Source organism: Hermetia illucens, chromosome 2 (genome assembly GCF_905115235.1).
Source record: "Hermetia illucens chromosome 2, iHerIll2.2.curated.20191125, whole genome shotgun sequence".
Classification (NCBI taxonomy): domain Eukaryota; kingdom Metazoa; phylum Arthropoda; class Insecta; order Diptera; family Stratiomyidae; genus Hermetia; species Hermetia illucens.
In genome coordinates, this window is record NC_051850.1 from 135,836,965 (window position 1) to 135,852,493 (window position 15,529).

The 15,529-nt window shown below is 41.8% G+C and overlaps 1 protein-coding gene across 1 annotated transcript; it reads left to right on the plus strand.

Annotated features, from left to right (window-relative positions):
- The first annotated feature begins 731 nt into the window (after window positions 1-731).
- On the plus strand, window positions 732-11,067 carry LOC119649976 (trypsin-1-like). Its single transcript, XM_038052415.1, has 7 exons — window positions 732-985; window positions 1,152-1,268; window positions 4,582-4,713; window positions 4,794-4,901; window positions 4,967-5,101; window positions 10,711-10,865; window positions 10,931-11,067. The coding sequence occupies exons 1-7, from the start codon at window positions 881-883 to the stop codon at window positions 11,040-11,042; spliced, it is 864 nt and encodes a 287-aa protein (XP_037908343.1). The 5' UTR covers window positions 732-880; the 3' UTR covers window positions 11,043-11,067.
- The last annotated feature ends 4,462 nt before the right edge of the window (window positions 11,068-15,529 follow it).

Genomic DNA, 15,529 nt, shown 5'->3' on the forward strand with positions numbered 1-15,529 from the left:
TTGACATTGGTAGTTTAGGAGAGGAGTGCGGGGTTCCAAACGGGCTAATTTCGTCAAGGACTCATTCTTAATTCGTCAAGGACCCATGATCGTTTAGATTCCGGACAAGGATACTTGTTTCGACTGTGACTATTGAAGCAAGGTATTTGCATGCTTTCCGCTCTCGACATGCTCACACACATCGACCATGCTGATGGCATTTGCTCTTTCACCAATTCATAAACCTTAGCCAAAGGGCTACGGATTTAGAGGAGGAGGCAAACAGAGTTCGACTAGACATGAACATCAAACTCTTGTCGTTTGATCAGGGTTTTTCAGCCTGACATAATCCCAAACGAAAAGCTTCGTAGGCACATGTAGAAGACGCTGGAAAATGTGTTGATTTGAAGGTGGACGTGACAGTCGATAAACAAACAAAAAATCACTGCTAGCTATGTCATGTTATTCTCGAGGGACCAAACACATTTCAGCAAAGCAACACTCTAATTCAAGACGTTGGATCGATTTCCGTTCGATCAGAGGATATGTTCTTAGCATCGTTGTCCCACTTTGAACTTAGTCGGTAATCTGAAAAACAGATAATTAACCCCATTCACAGATGTTCGTGCAATTTACAGTATCAACAAACTCAACAACAAACAATTCAGCGTTAAATTCGTCTACTTTATCACACATAGAACTAATGTATGGGAAAAGTGGAAATAGAGACAATTTCCCTTGAATAAATTCCGCTGTGCAACTAAGTATACAGGAAGAAGGTCCTGTCAATAGTAATTTCGTGAAAACTAATTGGATCCTTTCAAATAAATATTTAAATTATGTGTGAGATATTTTAGTGTTATACATTGATCCTTGCTTGCTGTTCTCAATAGAATCCACTATGTGGATGCTTCCAATTATAAGAGTGCTCCTGCTTTTCATGATAGGATGCATTACATGCAACTCAGATGTAATGGAGGCCTCACTTGGACAATTTCCAGCCATGGTAAATCAAGGCTTAAACATCGTTATCTGATTTCGTGGTATTATCCACCGATGACATTCGAATGAAGTTTGCTAAATGAATGTGTACATAACTACTTAATCAGTATCATCTGCCATAATCAGTTCTTGATTAAACTTTAAACTAGAACTGATATGAGTGTTTTCAGGTGGCAGTATTATATGATGGAGTGCCCAGAAAGTACATCTGTGCTGCAAGTCTAATTGCTCCAACATTTGTGCTCTCGGTAGCAGTTTGTTATGGGAAAATTCCACGTGTTACCGAGGTAAGTAGGAGTTGCTAGGTTCAATCTTCAAAGAAATTTGACAGCACCCTCTCGTAGTAGGCATAGTGTTGTATTCTCGCCTAATTACTTCCGCTGATACTCTTGTTCAGTTTTTGACACTACTTTTTAATCATAGTTGGCTCATTGATCGATTTGACTGGAAAGTCCACTCCCATTGCACGGTTGTAGTCTTGTAGGGTGTATAAAATGAGACCTACGCCGTGTCCGTTGCATTTGTTGGCTAATCTATTAGGTTGTTGCACATGAAATGGCCGATTTGGCAAGCAAGTGAAGTTAGTTGCGATTTTGCTATATCAAACCGCCACCGGTTGGTACTGTTGATGTCGGATAATGAAGTATAAGTACTCCTACATTTAATCAAGGAGTAATTTCAGTTTTGACCATGATTGTGATAACAGTGAATAGAAAGGAAAAATGTATGAGTTCAAACTCGGTCATAAAGCAGCAGAGGCGACCAGGAACATTAACAGCGCATTTGGAGCTGATACGGTAAGCGAATGAACCACAGAGCGGTGGTTCAAAGAATTCCGATCAGGCGACGTAAACCTTCAAAGTGAGCCACGTGGACATCCAGGACCATCGATTGACAACCACGAGCTGCGTTTGCTAGTCGAATCCGACACACGTTAGTCTGTGAGAGACATTGCAGAGAAACTGGGCCTACACTATTCGACAGTTTTCCGGCAAAAGTTCGCGCTTCGAATGAAAATTTGCAGTTCTTTATTCTCCCGCAACAGAAGCACAGACCAGCACAGAATAGTGGCTGTTATACGACAATCGTCGCCGATCAGCCCAATGGCTAGATACTGATAAACCACCGAACCATATGCCGAAACCGAGCCTCCATCCGATGAATGTAATGGTGACTGTTTGATGGTCTATAGCTGGAGTTATCCACTATTTTTTTTAGCGCCTGAAGAAACGATAAATGCACAGAAATACCGTGCCCAACTCGAGGAAATGCATCCAAAAATTGAATATTCAACGACCGAGATTGGTCAACAGAGATGTTGTGATACTCCTTCACGACAGTGCACGTCCTCATGTATCCAGAACAATGGTTCAAAAGTTGAACGAATTGCAGTATGAGACTCTTCCTCATCCACCACATTCATCGGACCTTTCACCAACCGACTACTACTTTTTTAAGCAGTTGGATAATTTTTTGGTGGAAAAACAATTTAAGAATGAAAAGTTCGACGAGTTTATCAATACCCGAAAATTGGATTTCTACGAAACTGGCATACAAGCCTTTGTATCTTGCTGGGAGAAGTATTTTGAATCGATTGGCACCAATTTTGATTAAATAAATAAATTTTTGTAGGCTTTACGGTTGTTTCAAATATTAGTACCAAATCGGCCATTTCATGTGCAACAACCTAATAGATCTCGTCGAGCTGACTGACGTGCAAATTCTTGCTAGACTGGTCCTCTCTTATATTACCGTCCAGGCTCACTAGAGCAGTATTGTCAAAGGAAGTCGCATTGCGTCCCTTACTGGTTATAGTATATCTGCTAGCTGTAGTATAATAATAATAATAATAATAATCGTTGGCGCAACAATCCAATTGAATCAGGGCCTTGAAGTGTGTTAAAGCACTTCATTCAAGACCGTAATAGTACACTAGGGGATTACAGTACAGTACAGTGATCAGCATTGCTTTTCCTCATCCGGCAGATAATAATTCCTATTACCATTGGGAATATTATCTAAACTTTTCATCAATAAAAAAGTCTGGAGCGGATCTATCTACTGATCAAATCTATACAGAAGACATTGCCTTGTCTCCGACTATAGCCTGGAAACCTCTGGGGTTTCTTCTCTCCTTCCACAGAATTCGCAGAAGTTGTTTTGCTTTGCTTTCCTGATCGCGTCATTATACGTCATCAGTGCCCTTTTCTACCTCTGCCAGTTCCCCTTTGTCTCGACCAAGTGAAGAGATATCGGAACTGCGTTCTCACTCTGGCTCGGTTCTTGTTTCACCAGGGTACGTCCCTTAACGATTTGACTATCTTTGCTGAATCGCTGGTCTCATATGCCTCAATAGCGACTGTGTCTGAAGTCTTCTACTATTTCGAGCCTGATGTTACCACTAACCTGCAGATGAGCCATGTTGCCACTCTGTGTGTTTCCCTTGAGATTCCTTGTAATTCTTTCTGCTCTTGCAATTACTGCAAATGCAGCTTTTGAATGACGAATATTTAGCTGGGTTATCTTAGCACTGATTATTGACTCTATTAGTCCTTGGAACTCTTCTTTAATGTCAAATTATCATACTTCTTCTCCGAGCCCCAAAAAGTCCAGGTCTAGGGCGTCCAGGTTTCTTTTCTGTGGGCAGCAGGTCCACTTTGTTCACGTTCACGTGCTTCTAAAAATCCTCCATAATCGTATACATGTCCGGATGGCTCGATGGTTAGAGCGCTAGTCTGTCATAAGGAAAGTCGCGGTTTAAATCTCTCCGGAGGTAGAGGGATTTGGATCACGACTGGATGTCGGATACCAGTAGACTCAGCAGTAAATGAGTTCCTGAGTTAAATCAGGGTAATACTCTCGGGTGATCGCATTGTTGACCACATTGCCTTCTACAGTGTATTGCAGCGTACCGTTACGATCTTAAAGGAAATGTTTTAATAGGCTTCAAGGCAGCAATCTGATTGGATTGACACGTCAAGGAATGTTATTATAATAACATGGGGAGATCTGTGTTTTGAGCTATAAGAAAGAATAGCTAACGCTATAGCCCTATAGAACCGTGTCTCCTATCTGGAGGGGTACATTTGGTAGTCGCTGTTTTTTGAGTAATGCCTTTGTTGGTTGTGGTCTTCCGGCCAATATTGACTCTGGCTTGACTGCTCCATCCAATATCATACACCAAATAAAGACTTCTGATTCGTACAATGAAGAGGAAATGAAAGGCTACTGCTGGCTTGGGTAATCCCTCGTTGTTTCGGTAATAGTTGTATGTAAATGTTTAATGGTTTCAAGACATTTTTAAATATCTCCTCTCGCTTTGGTTGTTTGGACTAAGACTTTGCTTTATGGTTACTTTGATTCTGATTGGCCACTAGCACATATTAAGATAGATTACCTTCAGGTTCAGAATTTTCTGGTTACTTTAAAGGATTTCCGGGAACGGAAGGGCAAATTATACAACGTGTGCTTAAGTTTGATGTTCTCAAATTCAAACCTATCTTCTCTGTGCTGTCCACGCATGCATCACTTCATTTCTAACTGTTTTCTCGCAAAAAATCTTTTAAAAAATCTATCAGGATACTTAATGATCTAAATTAGGTGAAGATCATGGGAGGTGATGTGCATCTCCAGGAAACGAGTACGGTGAAAGACAGACAAGAAATTGGAGTTTTGAGAATTACAATTCATCCCAAGTATGATGGAGTCAGCTACAACTTCGCTATCTTGGAGGTGAGTTTCAAAAGATATTAAAATTGGAATTGATCTTATTGAAATACGCTTAATTTTTCCGTTGCTTGTCATCACTACAGTTGAAGAAGCTAGTTGAGCGGAGTCGCTATTTTCATTCAATTGGCATCACTAGCAGCAGGCCGAGAGTTCATACCAATTGCAAAGTAGCTGGTTGGGATCTGTTAAATGTAGGACTTATGTACACCAAGTACCCTAAAATGAAATTAATTTACAATTCTTTCAATTTGCCTAGCGGAAAGCTGCTCCTCTGCTGTTTACAGAAGCTTTGGTTTATAGTGACGTCGACTGCGCAAGTGTGCCATTTGAGGTTCACGAGCAAACAATGTTTTGCGCGGGAATAAAGGAAGGGGGACTGCAAACAATTGGCGTAAGTTTCTACTTAATTAGATAGATAGATGCAATATAAATAGATGTAATCTATTAGGTTGTTGCAAATGAAATGGCCGTTTTTGTACTAAAATTTGAAACGACTGTAAAGCTTGCAAGAATTTATTTAATCAAAATAGGTGCCAGTGGATTCAAAATACTTCTCCCAGCGAGATTCAAGAGCATTTATGCCAGTTTCGTAGAAGTCCAACTGTCAGGTCTTGATAAATTCGTCGAAGGCAATTTTGACAGCCTCTTCTTTCCTAAATTGTTTTTCCGCCAAAAAATGATTCAAATGCTTAAAAAAGTGGTAGTCGGTTGGCGAAAGCTCTGGTGAATATGGTGGATGAGGTAGAGTCTCATAGTGCAATTCGTTCAACTTTTGAACCGTTGTTCTGGATACATGGGGTCGTGCTATAGCGCTATCTGTCGGAGTATCACACCATTTTTGTTGACTAATCTCGGCCGGCTATCGTTTCTCCAGATGCCAAAAAGGAATAGTGGATAACTCCAGCTGTAGACCACCAAACAGTCACCAATACCTTCTTCGGATGAAGGCCCGGTTTCGGCATATGCTTCGGGGGCTCATCAGCATCTAGCCATTGTGCTGATCGGCGACGATTGTCGTATAATATCCACCTTTTGTCACATATCACTATTCTGTGCAAAAAGGGATCGGTTCTGTTGCGGGAGAGTAGAGAACTGCAAATTTTCATTCGAAGCGCCATGTTTTGCTCCGTAAGGGCATGCAGAACCCATTTGTCGAGCTTTTTCACCTTTCCAAGTTGTTGCAAGTGCCGGGAAACTGTCGAATAGTATACGCCCAGTTTCTTTGCAATGTCCCTCACAGACTGACGTGTGTTGGATTCGACTAGCAAACGCAGCTCGTCGTTGTCAATCGATGGTCCTGGATGTCCACGTGGCTCACTTTGAAGGTTTACGTCGCCTGATCCGAATTTTTCGAACCACCGCCGTGTGGTTCGTTCGGTTGTCATATCAGCTGCAAATGCGGTGTTAATGTTTTTGGTCACCTCCGCCGCTTTATGACCGAGTGTGAACTCATACAGAAAAAGTATACGTTCTTGGCTCTTTTCCATCCTTTTTTTCCTTTCTATTCCCTGTTATCCCAACGATGGTCAAAACTGAAATGACTCCTTGATTAAATGTAGGAGTATTTATACTTCAATATTCAATACCAACAGCGCCAACTGGTGGTGGTTTGATACACCAAAATCGCAACTAACTTCACTTGATTGCCAAAACGGTCATTTCATATGCAACAACCTAATAGAATATGGTAACGACTATTTTTTAAAATATATAGACAAGGGTATGTATGCTTCGCAATGAGGGCAGGGGTTTATATACTGATTCACCAGGTGGTGATCTTCACCAGTTTTCACTGATTTTCATTTTCAGTAAACAATTTAATAATTGGTACATATAGAAATGTTGGTAATTTTAGGCTTAATTAATAGAAGGTGATTTCATTGTTATATGGCCTTTTAAATTTATACTGTAATCACTATATCTGACTGCTATGATTTGCTGTAGTGTTGGTCGGTTTCTTTTATTCGGTGTACATATATGCCGTCAAATTCAAACCAGTATAGTTTTCGCTGCTTCGGAGAAGTCCTTGGTGTGATGATTTTATGGAAATCATTAAAAACTTTCTTTCACTTGAACGAAACTGTTGTTAAGATGATGATGAGATAATGTGATTAGACGAAAGTCATAAGAGTGGGTCATGAGTGGTTGGATACAACCAAAAGGGGAGATCGATGCCAAAATCTATGCGTGCGTCCCAGTCGGAACTTGAAAATCAATGAAACACGGGACTTCGCTTGCCCCGAAAGATTAACAGCTAAATTCTCAACTGGAAATAAAAAAAATTATGGTTCGACCTCGAGCGCAAAGCCGTAAAATTTCCACGATCGAGGAAAAAAGAACATTCCAATTATCCCATGTCGTGCTATTTCAGCAATAACTTTTAACAATTTTCCTCAGCTGCCCTAATATTCCGCTAATTTTGCTCTAACCCATACCTTAAACTCGCATTAGCGTAATTATAAAAACAAAATCCCCACCATCATTGGCATTTGCACGCATTTCATTCCAGCCAGAAAGGAACGTTGGAAATGCATTTAATGATATGCAGCATGAGCGAGCCTATATGAAACCGCAAGGTTAATGACGGCTTTCGCAATATTAGAAAATTGCTAAACTAAAATTTATAAATATTTCAATGAAAATGGATTTTAGGGTTTTCGGGAAAGTTAAAAGGGGATTGGCTTTTGTCATGAGAATTATAAAAAGAAAATAAAATTGATCATTATAAAACTTAATCTTTTATTCTCTGGTCAGCTTGTCATCGTACTTAGCGGATGAAAGACTGCTCATGACATCAAGCCAAGCCAAGTAATTAAGTTACTATTCAGGGTTCCTGTGGAAACTGTCGGACCGGACGGTATAATTTTCCTCCTCGCCCCTTCGCAAGGATGCACTTTGGACATTGATATTATTGAAATATAAAAAGAAATACAGAGATAAGAAAAGGGGACTCTCGTCAGGAGGAAAACTGCAAACTGTTTCAAACAATGAGCCCCCCATCAAAGCAACTCTAATGATGGTACGTCGTGGACTTTAGAAACATTCAAACGTTTGCATGAGTTGGTTGCAACTAACTTCTAACCTGATTTTTGCATCAGAGGTTTTAGTCATATTTGCATAGCGGAAAAGATTTAATGTATTATTTTCCTGGTTAAAAACTATTCCTCTATCCTAGATGCAGATAAAGGAGTTTTAAACGTCCATGGTTTTTAAAAACTTAGGCTTAATGATGAGATAATGAAGTTGTTGGTAGGCATTGCGAGAAAGGTGGGGGTGGTAGTGATTCCACGAATTTTCTTAGAGCATGGGAGTATCTGGTTTAATAAAATTGGGTTGATTTTTAAATTGGAGAGGAATCGCAAAATTTTCACCCTATGATCCTGGCTGTCAGTCTACGCAAGAATTACCAGAGATTACCGCAAATCGGTGTCTCCTTATGACTCTGGTTACTGGTCGACGTAAGGATAGATTTCGGCAAAGTTTGAGAAATAGAAGGATAGATCTTGTAATCAATCAATAAAGAGAATTTTATTGGCATGAACTAACTTTTTCTGTTTTCAGCAAACACTTCATACGCTCCCGTCACCCAGTGCAATGGTAGCAACAGCAAATGCCGAGCCTTCTCGAGCCGATGCAATCGACGAAGGGATACACAAAAAAACCGCATCCCATTGAACAGGACTTGTATTGCAATGGAAGTCTTCTTCGCTACAAAGCGTGACATCTTGAGGCAATTAGAAACCACCGTATCAGCTTATGACACGGTCATGCTGGCGCTTTCTTTTAGTATTGAATCAATTTTCAGGTAGAAGTATGTGCCACTGTCACACGACGTTTATCTGAAATCGTGAGATCATTAACGTAGGTGGATTGATCGAAGCTTTGCGCGATTGAGCTGCTATTCTCGACCCTAGATAGGAGAAATTATCAACGGTCTTAAAGTTGTAGTCTCCTATCTTTATTGCTACTTTTTACCAGTCCCTTTTGCCTTTTTGCCTTTTATCGTTGCCACTATATATTTTGCCTTGCCTGCATTGATGTGCAGCCCAAGATCTCGCGGCACCTGCTTGATCTGGATGAAGGTAGTTTGTACGTCTTAGGGCACTGTTCCCATGATGTCGATATCGTCAGCATAGGCCAGTAGCTGGGTGGACTTAAAAAGGATCGCGCCTATCACATTTACCTTAGCATCACGGATCACTTTTCCGAGCGCCCAGTTAAAAAGGGTTCACGATGGGGCATCTTCTTGCGTCTCGAGAATAACCCTACTGGTTTTATTTGGCCTCGCACATTCGTCAAGGTCCCCCTAGTCAGTCTTATCAACTTTGTCGAGATACTGAATTTTCTCATGGCCGTGTATAACTCTACCCTGCGGCCTTGAAATCGATGAAAAGATAGTGCAACTGATGTCTATATTTCAACAGTTTTTCCATCGCTTGCTGCATAGAGAAAATCTGATCTTTTGCTGATTTGCCTGGAGGGAAGCCTCTTTGGTATGGGCCAATGATGTTCTGGGCGTATGGGGCTATCCGGAGCAAGATAGCGGAAAATATTTTATACATGGTTCTCAGCAACGTGATGCCTCTATAATTGTTGCACGGAGTGATATATCCCTTTTTAAGTATTGGACAGACAATACCTTGTTGCCAATCGTCAAGCATTGATTCGCTGTTCCACTTCTTGAGCATAAGTTGGTGAACCGCTTGTTTGTCACCTCTATATTTAACCAACTCGGCTGTAATACCATCGGCTTCTGACGACTTATGATTTTTAAGCCTATGAATTGCATGGACTGTTTCTTTTATACTAGGTAGCGGCGTTATTATCTTTCGTCTTCATATTCCGATTTTTGAGCGGTTCTTCGAAATATTCAATCCAATATGTCCATACTATCGAAAATCAGATTTCCCTCTTTTTTTCAGCAGGGTGAGCATCGAGGTATGTAAGGCTTCATCCTGCTGACTTGTTGGTGAAACTTCTGCGCCTGGTGCGGTTGCTTTCTGTGTCGGTTCTCTCAGGCTACCTTTTTCCATCTTCTCTACTTAATGAAGTTCGTGATAAGCCTCTGCGCGTGACCGCGTTCTTCGAAAATGCAACATAACTCGGTATGCATTATTCTTCCGTTCCGTTGTTAGCTTACATTCATCATCGAACTAGTCGTTTCGACTTTTTTTGCGGCTGGGGCCAAGTATGTTTGTAGTCGTGTTAATGATAACTTCCTTTAGGTGATTGAGAGGATCATTTGTTGATGTTTCATCTCAAGGACCTCTGTTGATGCGGTTATTACAGTATCTATTTCCCTCTTATAGGTGTTTTACCATTATTGACTTTATTTCAACAGATATTCGGGCAGAAGTATTATGAAGGCTAAATGTCATACGGCAATATCTTCAGGATTTTTTTCAAATGGATAGTTTCGAGGATGGGTATCAATGAAACAGAATGTACCGAAACCAGCTGTTCTTGGCCCGCTATGGGTATACATAACCGAGCGAAAAACCGCCAGTTTAGGTCTTAGCTGGCCCAAACGAGACAGAAACTTTTCAGTTCGAGAATTGAATGGGCGTGCAACTGATTTCATTTTTCTAGTCCACGGACAACTCTTTTGAACCAATTCGTTTAGAGGCAGCAATATTTGCAGCCGCTTTCTCCAAGGCACAAGCGAGGCAGCGTGTGAAGAGTTACCTCTAGCCTGATGAGAAAACCGTTAGCAATGTTTGCCAATTCTCGATGTTTAGTAAAAACTTTATGTCATGCTGATTTTGGATTTTAACATTTTTTCGCTCCCCTGCGAATAAAGCTATGGCATTTCTAAACTACTCTAATAACAAGAGTCTGGGCACCAACATTGAAGAGTCAAAGGTCATTTGAACTTAACTACACATTATTTTGAAATAGATCAATTTCTTTATCAATTATAAAATTGTTATGTAGAAACCAGTAGTTGAATGAATTTCATTATAGTTGCGTTTTGCATGTTGAAACATTTTCCTCTTCCAGATTGACCAAGGGGGTCCAATAATTTGCAATGGGAAACTCGCAGGGGTCGCTTCACAACCATTGAGCGCTAGCAAAGAAAGCGTTTATGGTGGCTATTCTGATGTGTCTGCGGTTTCAGAGTGGATTCATTCTATCCTTAACGAAAAAATGAAAAGGCAAGTTCTCTGATATTGAAATATGCTATACACATAGTATAACATATAAATGAATTCGAATTTAGGATTTGGCTCTCAAGTAAAGCGAAAGGAAGCGCTAGCCCAGCGGGAACCTTAATAAATTATCGAAAAGTGCTTGTAGCTTTTTACGCCACTTTAAAGTCAAATTTACAATAGGAAGCAAATATATTTAGTAACCTTATTTGGATTTTACTGTTTTTTATAGAGGAAGTATAGAAAGACTTTCTAAGTTAATTTCACGAAGATTTCAAATTTCCCACTTGTTTAGCTAGCACAATTACAGAGAATAGACTGATGAACTTGTATTCGTCTTCCAGATGTCTTTCTGTTTAGAAGCTCAATACAGAGTCAATTATGAGAAGCGACAGAAGGATGGCAAAAGCCACAAAAATCCCAAGTAGTTAAAACATGCACTATTACCTAGTAGAAATGAACAAATGAATCATCATCATCATCAACGGCGCAATAACCGGTATCCGGTCTAGGCCTGCCTTAATAACGAAGTCCAGACATCCCGGTTTTGCGCCGAGGTCCACCAATTCGATATCCCTAAAAGCTGTCTGGCGTTCTGGCCTACGCCATCGCTCCATCTTTCTACCATAGATATTGCCCTTATAGACTCTCCGGGTGCGATCATCCTCATCCATACGGAGTAAGTGACCCGCCCACCGTAACCTATTTAGCCGGATTTTATCCACCACCGGACGGTTATGGTATCGCTCATAGATTTTGTCGATATGTAGGCTACGGAATCGTCCATCCTCATGCAGGGGGCCAAAAATTCTTCGGAGGATTCTTCTCTCGAACGCGGCCAAGAGTTCGCAATTCTTCTTGCTAAGAACCCAAGTCTCCGAGGAATACATGAGGACTGGCAAGATCATTGTTTTGTACAGTAAGACCTTTGACCCTATGGTGAGACGTTTCGAGCGGAACAGTTTTTGTAAACTGAAACAGGCTCTGTTGGCTGCCAACAACCGTGCGGGGATTTCCTCATCGTAGCTGTTATCGGTTGTGATTTTCGACCCTGGATAGGAGAAATTATCAACGGTTTCAAAGTTGTATTCTCCTATCCTTATTCTTTCCGTTTGACCAGTGCGGTTTGATGTTGTTGGTTGGTTGGTTTTCGGTACTGACGTTGCCACCATATACTTTGTCTTGCTTTCATTGATGTGCAGCCCAAAATCTCGCGCCGCCTGCTCCATCTGGATGAAGACAGTTTGTACGTGTATATTAGAGTTGAAGTATAAAATGCCTAATGACAACGAACAATAGAAGTGTACCGACATTGTGATTCGAGATGATCGAGCGTAGCTCCGAGACCGCAAAAGTAACACGAAATTTGAACATGGGGTCGGAGTGTTGGAGCCGAGCTACGTGTGTGATGTAAACGACATTAAGCGCCTCAACTCTTCGCAAGAAAACAATACCTGGCAGCTTCTCGAATGTGAAAAAATCGGCGACCGTAAGCCATCACAGTTCTTGCATCGAATACCTGATTTTGCGAGTGGTGAAGTAAACGATCGCTGTGGATCGGACGTCTACCACAGTCAGTACAAGCAATCCTCGCGACTCAGAGGAATACACCACCCGATAGAGCAACAGAGTTCGTCGATGTTTTAGTAGAAGCAACGTGATCTAGTGTAAGCACAAGCAGCGCAGTCTTAGTTCGCAGAATGAGTTTCGGTCCATTTGGCTAGAGGTTAAAGTTCTGCGAGGCCGTCAACAGAGCAGCGATCACCGACGAAGCAGCCCCCAGCATATCAGCTCATCAATGGAGAGACGAACATCTCTTGGATGTGTCTCCGTGTGCTACGTTCCAAGCGTAAAGATGGCCTTGCAAAAATCGGCTTATCGCCAGCTGTTAGCCGAATTCGCTGAGATTACTCGCCCTCGTCAAACAGGCAACAAGACAGCAAATCGAAACGACTCCTGGATCACTCATTGCGAGCAAATCTCGACGTCTCACACCCGATCGTTTCATCACTACGCATAAGCAGCTCGAAACTATGGTATAATTAGGTTCGATGCGTCCATCGTCCAGCAGCTCTGCTTTATATGGTTTCCAAGAACAATGAGAACTGGTGACTGTACGAGGAGTATCGAACGCTTAACGCGAGCACCGTTCCCGATCGCTATCCGGTACGACACATAGCTGGCTTCACCCGAACATTCCGCGTTCAACCAAATACCAGTGGCAGAGGAAGACATTGAAAAGACAGCCATCACGAGGTTACCTGGAGACTAGATTTTTACCATCTCGTCTCATCCATAGACGAAGAGGAGCATATGAAGCATCTGCGCGTTCCGTTTCAACGCCTCAATGACTACGGGATCGCCAAAAATACGGCAAAATATGTTTTGGGCGCACCTGAAGTACTCGTTCTTAGCCATTTGGTCAGCGTTGACACTGTCGCCCGCCACCCGAGAAGGCCGAAGACGCCTGCATTTTTTTCACCCAATATGTGGGGTATCAGATGAAAGGTCTCGATTAGTACTTTTCAAAGCTGATTTCAATTCTGACATCTAATGAGTAAGGGGAGGGCGGGGACTGAAAAAAACTGTCCAACCAAGCCCAAGCTCCATTATTACCTTCCATATCGATATCGGTTCAAAAAAACTTAATAATAGTATATTACTATAATTTTTAGTAATTGACTGGAATATACCCTTTAAGTTCATACTAGAGTCATGAAATTTTGCATATAATAGGTCAAATTTGGCGTTTTAGTGCAAATTCTAAGAAGACATTTTTTGCTGAGGATGCTGGGAGTCCAGAGTCCGCATCCACTTGGTGACGGACTGCACCATTTGAGAAGCATCTTACTTCCTCTTTTGTAGTCCACGGACTCCTCTTTTTTGGGTTAAACATCCAAATTTTCCAAAAAAAAGAAGGGAGAAAACCACATCCAATCACTTACTGACAGAGGAAGCCAAGGCTTCCGGAGAACACACAGGTACTTCAGCTGCAGCAGTAGTAGCTTTAAGAACCACCATTTCTAAGTTCGTCAGGACGTTTAGCAAGTTCCGGGACATGCTGGAGTTCTGGTTACAATAACCCGAGATGCAGTACCACGACGCCTCACAATATACGACACCTTGGGCCGGTGCAACTACCTGGTCGATACTAGTGCTGAAGTCTCTGTTTTACCGCATCTCGTGAACATAATTTAATACCGAATTCAATAAAACTCGCGGTAGTCAACTCCACTTCGATCCGCTCATATGTGTTGCAGACAGGTAGATATGACTCTACATCGGATATCAGCAATCCCATCTCAGACGCAGACTTCTTGATCCACTATGGATTGCTAGTAGATCTACACAACAGATCCTTTGTTGACCCCCCTACTTCCCTTAGATCATCACGAAGAATCTTAACCTAGAAGTTCAACACGCTTTCTATCATTTTTGAAGACGTTACCGACCCAAATGCTCGCTCACTTCTTCAAAAATGTCGCCACATCACCACCGATTGTAGTTTCATCCACAATTTTGCGCACTCTATCGCAAACTGCTGGATTTTCTCAACCTTGGACTCAAGTCATTTCATCAAATCCCTGTAGCTGCAAGACATTTCGAAAATAGCAATATGTACACTTTTCGGATTCCTCGATGTATCTGGGGTGACTTTTGGACTGTGCAACGCGGTGCAAACCTTTTGGCGATTTATCCACTCTGCACTGCAAAACTTCCGCTTTTGTTTCACTCATTTGGATGATGTTCCGATTGCGTCTTCCTCTGAGTCCGAGCACTTATGATCGCCAGTTATATTTATTTTCTTGAAGGTAGCCCATTCGCAGTGTTCACGAATCATAACCCATTTACCTTTGTTTTGAAACAAAAGTTCGACAAGTATCCCCTCGCCAATTTCGGCACGTGAGTTTTATCAGCCAGTTCCCTTGCGATATCCAAAACGTGTCTGGAAAAGCTAACGTGGTTGCTGACGATTTGTCACGTGTTACAGAGATCTAGATCTCCGCCAACGTTGATTTCACGGGAAACACGGGGGCACAGAAGGGCGACGCAGTTCTCCAGAAGCCTCAGGGCCAACTCCAAATGCAAAATCATGGAGTTTGCTATCTTCGACTTAACGTTCAGTATATATTTCGAGAGCTTGGACAAGGGACGAAGGCCATATATTCGCGTCGAGTTCCGTAAGGAAGTACTTGACACCGTCCATGATTTAGGTCACTGCAAATTATTGCCGGCCGTCCATGAATAAGGACATTATTTAAGGGGCCAGACAGTATATTGCATGAAAGAAGTGCAAAGCTACGAAACATGTGATGAAAGAAGTAGGTGGGTTCTCTCGATTCATTCTATACAATCCTTCTCGACTTAATTGGTCTCACAATCGTCGATAGGTTCAGCCTTTTATGGAGAGTCGGTTTCACGTTTCGAAGTATTTCGAAGTGCCGCCAGCCAAAATTACCGACCAATGCAGTTCAAGCTCGCCCTATTCTCGGATTGGGGCGAATTATTCGGCTTTAAACGCCACCCGACAACCGCGTACCACCCGCAGCTCACTGGGATGCTTGAAAGATGGCGCAGGACACTGAAGTTGCTATAATGAACCAAAACGACCCTTCTGGATCACAAGTGCTGGCACTCATTCCGCCTTGATTCCGGACAGAAAATCGCGA

Coding starts and splice junctions, on each gene's coding strand:
- LOC119649976 (XM_038052415.1), top strand. CDS start 881: ATGTGGATGCTTCCAATTATAAGAGTGCTCCTGCTTTTCATGATAGGA. Junction 1,269..4,581: donor AAATTCCACGTGTTACCGAG/GTAAGTAGGAGT, acceptor GATCTAAATTAG/GTGAAGATCATGGGAGGTGA. Junction 10,866..10,930: donor CTTAACGAAAAAATGAAAAG/GCAAGTTCTCTG, acceptor ATTCGAATTTAG/GATTTGGCTCTCAAGTAAAG.